We start from the raw sequence: 13,754 nt of genomic DNA on the forward strand, positions 1-13,754 counted from the left end.
ACTGACTCGGGAACTCACCTGTCGTGGGGAGTAATTTTCTCGTGTAATGGGGGAGTGCTTTTTTTGTAAAGGCAGGGCCGGACCCAGGGAGGGGTTCCAGGGGTTCCGGAACCCCACCCCTGGAAAAAGCATGTACCTTGCTTTGAGTGGTGTTGTTTTTTTTTACTAGTTTTAGCACCAAAACAATGCTGCTCTTAACCCTCAAAACAAGGCCCAGAATGCACCAGATTGCACAGATTTTAACCGGTTTTTTTTTAATTTTCCGGGGGAGTATGCCCCCGGACCCCCCTAGTTCGCGCGCCTGCTTTGCAGGCGCGCGCTTGTGGCTTCGCCACTTCGCTGATTTGCTCCCCCCAAAAAGGAGGACCCCCCCCCCCCCCCCCCTTACAACTCGATCATTTGGTCCGGCCCTGAAAGGGAGTAACATTTTCGTACGAAATTTTTACTCCGGAGTAAAAATCTCGTGGGAGTAATTTTCTCGTGTTACACCGGCACTCTCTGATTTCAGTTTGTTTGTAGGCCTACTAGACTACAAAAAGCGGCCTGGGTGTATCATAGTCTTATTCAGTGTTCATTCCACTGAAAGGCTGATAAATTGAAGTTCTTGCGAATGCTTCATTTTGTATTGAATTAAACGTTCAAATAATGTAAACCTTTCTTGTTTTTTTTTTATTCAAAACACGGACATTAAAATTAAAGTGGTTAAAACTAAATGCAACCAGAGACTGTAGAGTACACAGATGTTTGTGTACTCTACAGTCTCTGATGCAACGCATGCAGAGCGAGTGCCGAGGGAAGGCACTCATAAGAAATTATGAACATAAAACGACATGAAACAATCTAGTTACCTCCCATGAAATGCACTTCCTGTTGATCGACTGCGTCGAAACAGAAAGATAATAATACCAATCTCAGAGAAGCGGACACTGCGGTCTACATGTTAACAGTAGGTAGGTTACAAGACTGTACGATAGAATGTCGTGATTTTGTCGGAAGCGTTACCAACGCAAAAACAATTGTTTGAATGGAGACGTGAATACATCATTGTTCTAATACTTCTGTGGCCGAGTTTCTGAGGAATAGCCTCAATAGGCCTAGTCAATCGGATTTTCCTTGAACACTTAACGGATATTGCGTATTATTTCTGTAATCCCTGTAATTTATAGTAGCCCAGGCAAGTTCTAGTGAAAAAAGACAATTTGTAATCTTGAACTTTAGTGAATAGTGTGTTAAATTCATAGCTCAGGGGAGCATGTCTATGTTCCCCCAGGTCTATGTTCCCCCAGGTCTATGTTCCTCCAGTCATTCCATGTGTCATGTCATGTCATGCCATATGTCATATATGTCAGGTCATGTCATATGTAATTTCACATGTCATGCCACACATGTCATGTTACATATCATGCCATATGTCATGGCATATAATGTCATGTCGCATGTCATATGTCATGTCATGGCAAGCAATATGTCGTGTCATATGTCATGCTATACATCGTGCTATAAGTTGTGTCATGTGTCATGTCATATGTCACGTCATGTGTCACGTTCTATGTCATGTCTTGTCATGTGTGAAGACATGTCATATTATAAATCATGTCATGTCATGTTATGTCATATGTCATGTCATGTCCCGAGAGGGAAGGTGTAGAAGGTGGCCGTGCTGGGCATGGTGAGTGTGGCGGGTGTTTGTTTACCTCTGATTGTTATCAAAACCGGCCGACGGCAGTTTGGCACCTCGGTTTGTCGGTAGTCAGACTCAGTATCAAGTTTTTCTTTCTGTCATTTCTGCTGAGATTTGGCAATCTCTACGCTCTAAGTCTGGGACAAAATTATCTTTGCATATTGTTGCAAGTAAAAGGAGGGAGGAGGAGAGAAAAGAGACAGACACTGACACCTAGAAACAGATAACGAGAGAGAGAGAGAGAGAGAGAGAGAGAGAGAGAGAGAGAGAGAGAGAGAGAGAGAGAGAGAGAGAGAGAGAGAGAGAGGATTTGAATACATAAATAGGAGTACATGCAACAGACTTCACGAGAACGCCCAGATCGTAAGTTTAAAACACCCTGTTTATTTTAATTTCACTGAAGTGAAACATGACATATGACATAACATATATATATTAGACCTGGGGGAACATAGACCTGGGGGAACATAGACCTGGGGAAACATAGACCTGGGAGAACATAGACCTGGGGGAACATCGGGTGCCTCCCATTCTCAGAATCCAGTGACATTCTTTACTTATTTTTGATACAATTACAGTCCCTGTAAGCAAGCCAAAGATCATTTGTAGTGAAATTAATTGACGGATTGAGCTCCAAACTTAAGCATAATTAATTAATTTGGTTGTTCAATCGACGAAAATGCACCGAAAATGGCGTAAGTTGTCAACCAAGGGACATCATTTACACGAAAGAGTTGTCTCCCTTGTCCGCTCATACGGATAATTCTTTCTTTGACGCATGTAAACGTAATGCATTCGTACAGTTCATCGGAGTTCATTCCGTAACTTCAAAGGGTTCTAAAATGACTTGTTATGATTACAAGTGCAGGTTCTACAAATGTGGAGACTTAAATGCCTCTGAATTATGAGGTATGGATTTAACACACTAAAGTTCAAGATTACCAACAATTTTGATACTGCAGCCTAAAACTAAACGTTGCCAAATCAATTAGAAATACAAATTCTACCTGATTCAAGTTTTTTCTCTCTCTCAAACTTCCCATCAACGGCTATCCGATGTAACCATCTAATTTTTCTCCTCAGGCCACTTTTCTCACCGCCCTTGTTGTTTTCGCATAAACTCCACTCTGGCTATCCCCCTCTATAGCTAATCCCAAGTACTGACGATGGACCTTTGGTACTAAAAGGGACAAAAAATTACATTGAATAATGCATCTTGAAATTTGCATTGCTGACATATATTAGACCCTGTCGGTATTCCAAGTTCTCGTAAGCTCTCGCAAACTTCAGAGCACAGCAAAGCATGTGGTCCAGCTATAATAATAATAATAATATGGGAGATTTATAGAGCGCTTGACGTTCTCTAAGCGCTTTACAATGAATTGGTGAGAGGTCAAGGCAGGTGAAGTAGCCCGCACGTTGAACATCTCTTATGCTGGGTATTTTCGTGTTTCTATAACCCACCGAACTCTGACATGGATTACAAGATCTTGTCCGTGCGCACTTGGTCTTGTGCTTGCGTGTACACACGAAGGGGGTTAAGTCACTAGCAGGTCTGCACATAAGTTGACCTGGGAGATCGAAAAAATCTCCACTTTTAACCCACGAGGCGGCAGCGACCGGGATTCGAACACACGACCTTCCGATCAGGAGGCCGACGTCTTACCACCACGCCACTATCCTGAGCGAGCTGCAAATGCCGTGGTTCGAAGTTCTCGTGACGTTCAAAGCATAACAAAGAGCTTACGTGTCTTGCAGATATCTTACGAGAGATGCTCAGATACCGAAAAGGTCTATTGCATTTGCAGTTTGATTTTGATAACTAAAATAAACTATTTTGCTGCATGAACATTCAAAAACTCTGGCAACCTTCAGGTAGTTTATTTACATGATTTTTTATGATCATTTTGAATAAAATATATTATAATCTACATACATTTCTAATAGATCTGAGTCTATATGATTATAGAGTTTGACTGAATTTACATTTTATGAATGAATTACTAATCTTCTTGTACTTTTACTGACCAAAATGTCCTGATACTGATATATATATATTGACAAGTACCTGAGTGCATTGTGGTGGGTACGTTTGCAATGAGTTTTAATTTGATTTAAAAGATTCTTGCCTGTACCATTACCATGTCAAATAATTGTGCTCTTTTCTACTGTCACTATAACAAGATGTTATGTGTTTCTATTCCTTTATTCAGGTTTACAATCAATGCGATGTGTGCTGATCATGGATGCTACTTTGACTTCTATAGCTAACAGTAACAGCAGTATATATATAATACAGTAATAGAGAAGACAACTTAACAGTTGCGTCTGTCCCATGCATCAATGATGACCAGGAGAACTACAAACCCTACATCAGGCAAATATATCACTTTAAAACCATGGACTCCGGCTCTCCTTCCATGTCAAAGGCAAACGCTGCACCAGACCTACGTTCAGAGCAAGGACGTCTGAACACGTTCCGATGCTGGCCCCACTCAGCGGCTGTATCACCTGAACCACTGGCAAAAGCTGGGTTTTACTATCTTGGACAATTGGACAAAGTCAGGTGCGCATTTTGTGGTGCCACTTTAAAAAGCTGGCAGCACGGCGATGATCCATTCACAGAGCATGAAAAACATTGTGGGGGATGTCTTTTCATCCAGGGACACGATGTAGGGAACGTACCTCTGCCTGCATCTTCTAGTCCTGCCACCAGCAGTATCTCTGCACCTTCACCAAAACCAACTTCTTCACGGGGTCTTGACATTGGACCCAGTGAGGTCACTGGGAACTTGAGGTTAAATCCGTGTCATCCAGATAACCAGTCGGTTGACACCAGGTTGGCGACCTTTGTTGACTGGTCTTCTGATTTAACCCAGAGACCTGAGACTTTGGCCCATGCTGGTTTCTTCTACAGAGGTGTGTTGTCATTTGTAAATGAGGAAGGCCTTACCTAGTTGTGGAATGGTAACAAATGTATTTTGTTCACCAGCTTATAGACGTATGCAAATTAAAAATCCTTCTCCCCCTGACTTGTGAGAGGAAAGATCGAGACGAAACAGGCAAGAATTCTTATCCAGTGAAATGCAAATTTTCCTGTTTTTCTATCTTTCTTGATTTATACAGTACATGTATTCCATTTAACCATAAATTGACTCTATGCAAACTTATCAAAGCCTGAGCATTGCTATGAACACATGTCAAATAGCATTGCTAGGTTAATTGACCAATATTTTTTCTTAATCTTGATTGTGTCAATCCAGTAGACTGGTGATTAAGTTCACAGGTTAAAAGTGCTTTCACAGTCACACTGTGCAAAATCATGTAATGAAGAATGCATTCGTGAAAAGTCAAATGTTACTTGATTGCCTCACATACATTATAAGATCATTTATCACACATTTCTTGATTTACAAGGTGAAGGTGACCTGGTATGCTGTTTCTGCTGTGGCGGAGCCTTGCGAAACTGGGAAAGGGGGGACGACCCGTGGGTGGAACACGCTCGCTGGTTTCCTCGCTGTCCCTACCTGCTGCAGCAGAAGGGTCCAGTCTTCATCGACGAAATCTCGGACAGATACCTGGCAATTCAGGTTACTGAGGTAATTGTCCTTTGTTCTTTTGAACAGTAAAAAACCCACCATTTAACAGTAAGACCTAAAAAAAATCGTTAGCAAAAATGGGGTCTTAATATCAATAATACGGAGGGGTTCTTAAGATGGAGGTAAATTTACAAAGGTTAGAAACAGAAAATGTGCAATAACAAGGTCTTAAAATGGAGGGGGGGGGGGGGGGTGGTCTTGAAGGGGGGATCTATTGTAGCATCCTCAGTAAGATCTGATGTAGCAGGTCCTCCCCTGATGTCTCTCCAAGGCTAATCAGATTCTGTTTTGTTGTGCTGGAAAAGGATATATATATACATTGCATTTGTCTTTGTTGATTGTATAGTTCCTCAGATTTTGCATGCACTAAACCTGTTCAAACATTTGTGTTTTCTTTTTCTTTTTCAGGATGAAAGTTTATCACAGAGCAGAGCAACATCTACAGCTCCTACAGGTATGTTTCTTGCTTGTTTTGGTTTTGTTTTTTTAAGGTGTCACAGTACTTACACTTCTTATGTGCATAACGATATGTGTTCTATAGGATAAGTATAGAAACCGGTTAAGTCCTTAGTTGGCATTCTGGATCTTAAAGTATAGCAGAAAGTCACTAAAATAACATGCAGGGTTCGTACAGAGTCCTTGAACCCTGGAAAACTCCTTGAAAATTGGAAAACCTTTTCCAGGCCTTGAACAGTGCTTGAAAATAGAGTTTTGTTAAATAGTCATTGAAAAGTACTTGATTTTTCCAAATAGTTGCCTATACATTTCGTCAGCAGCTTGTCTTATTTAAAAAAAAATGCAACTCCCTTTTTTTTCGTCAAATACAGTACACACATTTTGGGAGAATAAAAGATCGAGTGAAAACGAAAGCAGACGAACTAACTATTACTAGTCACCTGTAGTTGAAACAACTACGGAATGACTAATAGTTTGCAGACTTGAAAAACTGAAGGTAAGCTTGGTGCTTTGCATTAATTTGGGGAAAATCATGTCCTTGAAAAGCATTTATTTGGTCCTGGAAATGTCCTTGAAAACTCATTGAATTGTATCAGCTCTGCCCTGCAGGAACCCTGAACATGTCACCAGTCCTCCTCCCCCCACCCCTCAGGAAAAAAAGGTCTAGCTATACTGCTTCCTGGGTCAGTTCTTTCAAATGTTAATAAATCAGTTGACCAGTAATGCCATTAATGGATGGTTTCTGCAATGCTTGTTTCAGAACCACAGACACGGGACCCTGGAATGCCATCTGTATTTAGGGAGGCTGTAGAGATGGGATTTGAACCTGAACGCATCCAGACAGTTTTGCAGAGGCTTGTTTCATCTTCAGGTTTGCCCTACATCCTCAGTAATTTTATTCATCTTGGAGAAAAACACCCTAAAAAAAAATAAACAGGAAAATATTTGCTTGTAAAACAGAACAAATTGTTTGCAAATGAAAAGATGGAAGTTAAAAAGTATAACTTCATGCAGTTTTGCCACGATCAACCTTTCCCTTAGACATGCAACATCATTAGTAAAGACATTACTTTGGTATTAATTGTTCTCATGAGCTGTATGAAAGTAAAGATGAGGATTATACTCACTTTTTCAATACAGTATTATGATATTGATTTGCTACTTGCTAGGCAGGTATCACTGAATTATGATGCAGAGATTTCATTAAGTTTGGCCTCAGCAGTCTCCAAAATGCGGAAACTTAATTTATTCAAATAACCAAACACTTCACCGTTGTTTCTGCAGATCTGCCAAAGTTCTTTTTTTCTGTGAGAGACAGGTGACTCCAAGGACTTCTGTAAACATAAACAAATTGCCAAAACTGTTGTGGCCATTTACAGTGGAGTCCGGGTACAACGAATCTCAAGGGAGATACATTTTAGTTTGTTATATCAGCAATTCGCTGTAGAATTTTCAACCCTAAATGGCCTAAAGACAAGTTTTCCCACTCACCTTCAAATGATCGTCCCATCGATCTTTCCTTGGAGAGTACAATCTCTGCATGTTTTCAACAGCTTCATAATATAATCCATAGAGAGAGGCATAGTTCAAATGTTCACTTTACTGTCACAATTTTAGAAGTAAAATTTAAAAAGTCGTGTAAAAGCATGTACATGTACATTCTGATCAATCTCCGTATCCGTCAAAAAAGACACTGCACACACTGACAGTGACACTGCTGCGACAAACGTACTAAGCTGTTTTGAAAAAGTCCAGAATGTTTGTCTGACGCTGCTCAGAACTGGCACACTTCTCCACTGTACACTCCAATTTGGAGATCATATCCAAGTGCGACGAGAATTACCTGGACTTGAACACAGGAAAAACTAAAGAAATGATTTTTGACACTAGAAGAAAAAAGGTAGCACACAAACCTATCGTGATAGCTGGTGTTGAAGTCGAACAGGTTGAAAGCTATCGCTACCTAGGTGTAGTGATCGACAACAAGCTGTCTTGGCATGCCAACACTGACCAAATCTTGAAGAAAGCGCACACGCGCATGTACTGTCTAAGGAAGCTTAGATCGTTCTCTGTTCGTAATGACATCCTGCAAATGTTCTATCTGTCCACTGTTGGTAGCGTGTTGACATATGCATGTGTGTGCTGGGGGGGTAATCTTAGTAAACAGGATAGTGACAGGCTAGAAAAGCTAGTCAAGAAGGCTGGATCTGTTGTAGGCAGGAAGCAAGAGACCATTGAATCAGTTTGCCAGAGACGACTGACTGACCGACTGACCTCAATTTTGGCTGACGAGACACACCCACTGAAACCTGAATTTGACTCTCGACGCATTGACAGGAGTGGTAGACTGAGGGCTATGGTTGCTAGAACGTCACGTTTCCGCAATTCTTTTGTTCCCAGAGCTATCCATGCTTTCAACCAATCACATGTTAGAGGCCTCTATCATGTTTCTCTGTCATAATTATTACTGTACTCTGTTGCTGGGTTATCTGTAATGTATGTATCTTTAGTAACTGTATTACCGTAGCCCAAATGTGCGGTGTTCTAGTCGACATGTGGTGCTTTGTAAACCTTGTGTGTGCGTGGATGTGGAGGTGGACTCTTGGACGTCTTTCTGTTATTGGAATTATGGTTTTTGTTAATTTGTATTGCTGTTGCTGTTGTTGTGTGAGTGAGTTGTGAGTTGGCAGACTTGACTTGACGGATGACTGTTTGCGTTAGTGAGACTGTGTTTAGTATGCATTCTTATTCTTTTGATTGGAAATGAGTATTGTTACAACATAATTTCCATATGGATTAATAAATTTGAGTTGAGTTGAGTTGAGTTAAGTCACAGACATCGCTGCACTTTGCCTGCAAGTAGCGACGTAGGGTATTGGCAGCAACACGTGCTTCTGTGGCAGTTGGTGTTGGGAGCGGTTCTGGGTCAACACAGCGGCGGTGGCTGTTCCGTGCACCTCCCGCTGTTTGTTCAGAGTTCGCTCATCACGCGATGTGCACTTGTGTTTGTGTATTTTTGTGTATTTTTGTCTTTGGAGACAATTATTGACATCAGTTCGTTGTAGCCTTGTGACTTTTAGAGACAAAACGGCTCTGGGGCGATGAAAACGTGTTTGTTAAAAGAGGGGTTCGTTATGCAAATGAGTTCAAAAGGTTCGATGTAGCCGGAAAGTAACAAGTAAGAAATAGAAGGCTGTCTGCCGGGAAATCAATGGCAGTTTGTTAAAAGAGGGATTTCTTTATACCCAGGTTGAAGCTGGATTCCACTGTACATGTAAATCCTTGCAAGATTACAGCCAAATATGTTATCAGTTTGCAGTGAATGACGACGGGCGCAGTGGCGTGGTGGTAAGACGTCGGCCTCCTAATCGGGAGGTCGTGAGTTCGAATCCCGGTCGCTGCCGCCTGGTGGGTTAAGAGTGGAGATTTTTCCGATCTCCCAGGTCAACTTATGTGCAGACCTGCTAGTGACTTAACCCCCTTCGTGTGTACACGCAAGCACAAGACCAAGTGCGCACGGAAAAGATCCTGTAATCCATGTCAGAGTTCGGTGGGTTATAGAAACACGAAAATACCCAGCATGCTTCCTCCGAAAGTGGCGTATGGCTGCCTAAATGGCGGGGTAAAAACGGTCATACACGTAAAATTCCACTCGTGCAAAAACATGAGTGTACGTGGGAGTTTCAGCCCACGAACGCAGAAGAAGAAGAAGAAGCAGTGAATGACATATTTTTGGTAATGCAGCTGTTGTAACTATAGAGTATATTTGTGTGTGTGTGTGTAGCCCTGACACTGCAAGTTAAACAAGTCGCGTAAGGCGAAAATACAATATTTAGTCAAGTAGCTGTCGAACTCACAGAATGAAACTGAACGCAATGCCATTTTTCAGCAAGACCGTATACTCGTAGCATCGTCAGTCCACCGCTCATGGCAAAGGCAGTGAAATTGACAAGAAGAGCGGGGTAGTAGTTGCGCTAAGAAGGATAGCACGCTTTTCTGTACCTCTCTTTGTTTTAACTTTCTGAGCGTGTTTTTAATCCAAACATATCATATCTATATGTTTTTGGAATCAGGAACCGACAAGGAATAAGATGAAAGTGTTTTTAAATTGATTTGGACAATTTAATTTTGATAATAATTTTTATATATTTAATTTTCAGAGCTTGTTGTTAATCCAAATATAACATATTTATATGTTTTTGGAATTAGAAAATGATGGAGAATACGATGAACGTAAATTTGGATCGTTTTATAAATTTTTATTTTTTTTTACAATTTTCAGATTTTTAATGACCAAAGTCATTAATTAATTTTTAAGCCACCAAGCTGAAATGCAATACCGAAGTCCGGGCTTTGTCGAAGATTACTTGACCAAAATTTCAACCAATTTGGTTGAAAAATGAGGGCGTGACAGTGCCGCCTCAACTTTCACGAAAAGCCGGATATGACGTCATCAAAGACATTTATCGAAAAAAGGAAAAAAACGTTCGGGGATATCAATCCCAGGAACTCTCATGTCAAATTTCATAAAGATCGGCCCAGTAGTTTGGTCTGAATCGCTCTACACGCACGCACGCACGCACGCACACACACAGACACACACACAGACACACACACACGCACACACACACACACCACGACCCTCGTTTCGATTCCCCCTCGATGTTAAAATATTTTGTCAAAACTTGACTAAATATAAAAACATGCCCTTTTATATGTTACAGGACACGTGCCTACTGCAGACCAACTTGTCAACGCATTGTTGGAAGAAAATGAACCTCACATTGGTTCAGGGGAGGGAACTGTTCCAGCCGTCACGCCGGTTTCCAATAGTGGATTGTCTCCCCAAGTCTCAGCAGCAGGTTAGCTTTTGAACGATTGAATTCAAGAAAGAATTGAATTGTAATTTGTTTTTAGATCATATCCTACTTGCACCAGAGACGGTGTACTTTTGGCTGCTGCAAAATACAACTGTGACAATCTTTTAACTCATTCAAGGCGCGTCGAAATTTCCCCTGTGTTCCATGCCAGCGCGCGATTTAGAGCCATTTTGAAAAAATTATAAAAAATCAACAACACAAGATAATTTTACATACCTTTATATTTTTGCAAAAGTTTGGAACTTACTCTTTTAGAAAATATATGAAACATTTGAAAGTACATACCTTTTGTTGTCTTCATATACAGGCAAAATATCCAATTTGAAGCAAAAAAACAAACTTTTTTGTTCTTGAATGAAACACCAGTAACTCACTGTTGCAGTACTTTTTCTCACAAAATCAAGCTGATATGCACCGTTTCAAATGTCAAGAGTGTTGCTGGTGAATCAGAAACAAAAAGTACTGTTAAATAGACTTGAACTGGTGAGTGTCAAGCATAATCGAGGCGCGTCTAAATTGTTAAATTTCCCTGTGTTCCCTCAAATCGCACGATTTTGACCCATTTAAAAAATGTTTTTTAAATCAACAACACAAAATAACCTTACCTACCTTACATTTTTGCAAAGTTTGAAACTTGCTCTTTTAGAAAATATATGAAACATTTGAAAGAACATACCTTTTGTTGTCTTCACATCCAGTCAAACTACCTCTTTGAAGCACAAAAAAACAAAACTTACTACGTCATGGGTTCATCATACACAATGATACACAATGTCATGATCGACACTTTCATTGTCCGAATCATCACCCAAATTATCGTCCATTGGCACAAACTCGTCACCAGAATCTAAAATATCATCTCCACTATCATCATCACTAAGGTCAAGATCAGAACCGTACTGAATAACAAGTTCTGGCACTCTTTTCAAGTTACTACGTCTTGTAGCAGAACGATCCGCCATCTTGGAAAAGTCAAGTAGACAGATAGAAGTTTATTGCGGGGGTTGTTTCCCTTGGTCAGCAGGGCCGTTTACATCGTTAAAAATTCGTGATATCCGACGGAACTAAACTACAGACGTGCGGGCAACGCTAAACACAGGTGTCGGAATTCCAATTCCGATACACAGCGAATGAGTTAATTTTATATATGTTGATTATTAGACGTAATCTGTGTACGAATCAAAAAAGTAACCATGATTCGAGCATCAGGGAGTTACGCAAAAGATAACGAAGCTAAAACTGTTTGCATCCTGTTGCTAAATTCATTGTTTACCTTTGTTACCAGATAGAAGACTGTTGGGTATGGTTTTGATATGATTTATCCTTTATTTTGAGAGTTTAAATGGATCACTGGTTTTGTAAGTAAGAAGGATGTTTTAAAAAAAAGTATTTATTTTTTATGTTGTAGGTGGGGCATCAGTCTCTACTCAGCAAAGTCAAGGAGGTGACAGGATGCTCTGCAAAATCTGCCTGGACAGAGAAGTGGCCGTGACATTTTTGCCCTGCGGCCATCTTGTTTGTTGCTCCGAGTGTGCTCAGAGCATTAAACAGTGCCCTGTGTGCCGACAGAAATTGCGTGCGACCATACGCACTTACTTGTGTTGAACTGCAATGGGGCCATTGTGAAGTCAGCTGAACATCTTTTAATCAGTGACGGCTTGTTTGTGTTGTGTTGGTTTTTACAACTGTTTCTTTTTAGCTTGCTTCATTTTAATTCTTTGAGTGCATGTCTGCATGTGCCAAGCTTATGAATCTCACAGACTTGTAGCATTTGCCTTACCCGCGTGGTAAAAACAGAAACATCAATTGGTAGCAACTAACGAGCTGAGAACAGTGACTCGACTCTTACTTATCAACATGGTAATTGTGTTCACTCACAGAATTAGGCGTTAAAGCTGTGGTCTATTTTTGACTTTCCGGGGCTACGAGGTTGAAAAGATAGGGATGAAAATCATGTACAGAATTCTGTACAGCAAACGCTACCCGAAACCCCACCTATACAGCGTGTATGACCTTGAGAGCTTCAGTCAACGCTTGAATTTTGCAGGGATAACATCCGGTTTGCTCTTTCAAGACTGATCATATTTTATCTTCAAGAGAGATCAAGGGGAAAAAATAAACGCCCCCGGCAAAGGTTCGAACTCTTGACCTCGAGACTTCGTGTCTGATGTCCCAACCACCAGGCTACTGTGCCAATTGAGAAAAAGAAGAAAAAACATTGATATGAATTCATTTTATGCTATTCTTGAAGCAGCATGATTTATATCTCTATCCCCCCCTCTGCTTCTTTCTCTCTGTAAACTTGTAGGGCTAGTTATTTTTCGGTAACTTACCCAACAACCAAAATCACTTACCCAACAACGGGCCTGAATCCTCGATAGCTCATGGGTAGAGACTGTACACATTGTGGATCTACTTTTTGCGACTCAAAAGTTCAGAACACTCTAATGTACAAAATATACATTTCTGGAGCAAACAATACAACCATACCGTATTTAAACCAGCAACTACAGACTTGAACACATGAATCTCCATATAAAATCCATGAGTTTGGTTGTTTTCTGAATTCAGATCTGCCGTGCACAATCGTTTATCGCTAGCAAGATTCCTAGGAAAAGTAACTCTCATACTTTGTCTAGCGACACGAGTAGTTCCCCTTCCAGATTTCGGCTGCACCGACAAGACTGCAATCCGACGGTCAGTTTTCAACAATATTTCCTTTTATAAACAGATCACACGCAATCAATTGCAAACATTTAATCAACGTAAAGAACATGCAGCGGTTTCATACACTATTTTGCCCCAGAAAACTAAACTTCATACAGTTTTTAACGTTGGAACACGGGTGTAAAACTTCGTCTGCTAGTCACATTCGAAGAAAGAACATTTCCTGAGCGATACCAAAACATGAACAGAACACACACTTTCTGCCTTTACCGCCACAGCAGAATGACAACATAACTGTGTACTTGATTTTAGTTCAAAACATGGAAACTGACAAGAAGTGTTAACAAAATTGAATGATTTGCACGGAACTATACAACCGCGCATTAATCGATCGCCTGCGCAGGTAGACTGGTTGAGTAAATATGATACGATCAAACTTTCGCACAAAAACTCCTCTTTTCTTTAAATAAC

At 40.6% G+C, this 13,754-nt stretch overlaps 1 protein-coding gene across 1 annotated transcript; it reads left to right on the forward strand.

Moving 5' to 3' along the window:
* Window positions 1–853: 853 nt before the first annotated feature.
* LOC138961183 (baculoviral IAP repeat-containing protein 7-like) lies at window positions 854–12,884 on the forward strand. The gene is made up of 7 exons (XM_070332783.1): window positions 854–950; window positions 3,895–4,600; window positions 5,099–5,280; window positions 5,689–5,734; window positions 6,497–6,607; window positions 10,461–10,598; window positions 12,025–12,884. The coding sequence occupies exons 2-7, from the start codon at window positions 4,081–4,083 to the stop codon at window positions 12,219–12,221; spliced, it is 1,194 nt and encodes a 397-aa protein (XP_070188884.1). The 5' UTR covers window positions 854–950; window positions 3,895–4,080; the 3' UTR covers window positions 12,222–12,884.
* The last annotated feature ends 870 nt before the right edge of the window (window positions 12,885–13,754 follow it).

Source organism: Littorina saxatilis, linkage group LG3, assembly GCF_037325665.1.
Source record: "Littorina saxatilis isolate snail1 linkage group LG3, US_GU_Lsax_2.0, whole genome shotgun sequence".
NCBI lineage: Eukaryota > Metazoa > Mollusca > Gastropoda > Littorinimorpha > Littorinidae > Littorina > Littorina saxatilis.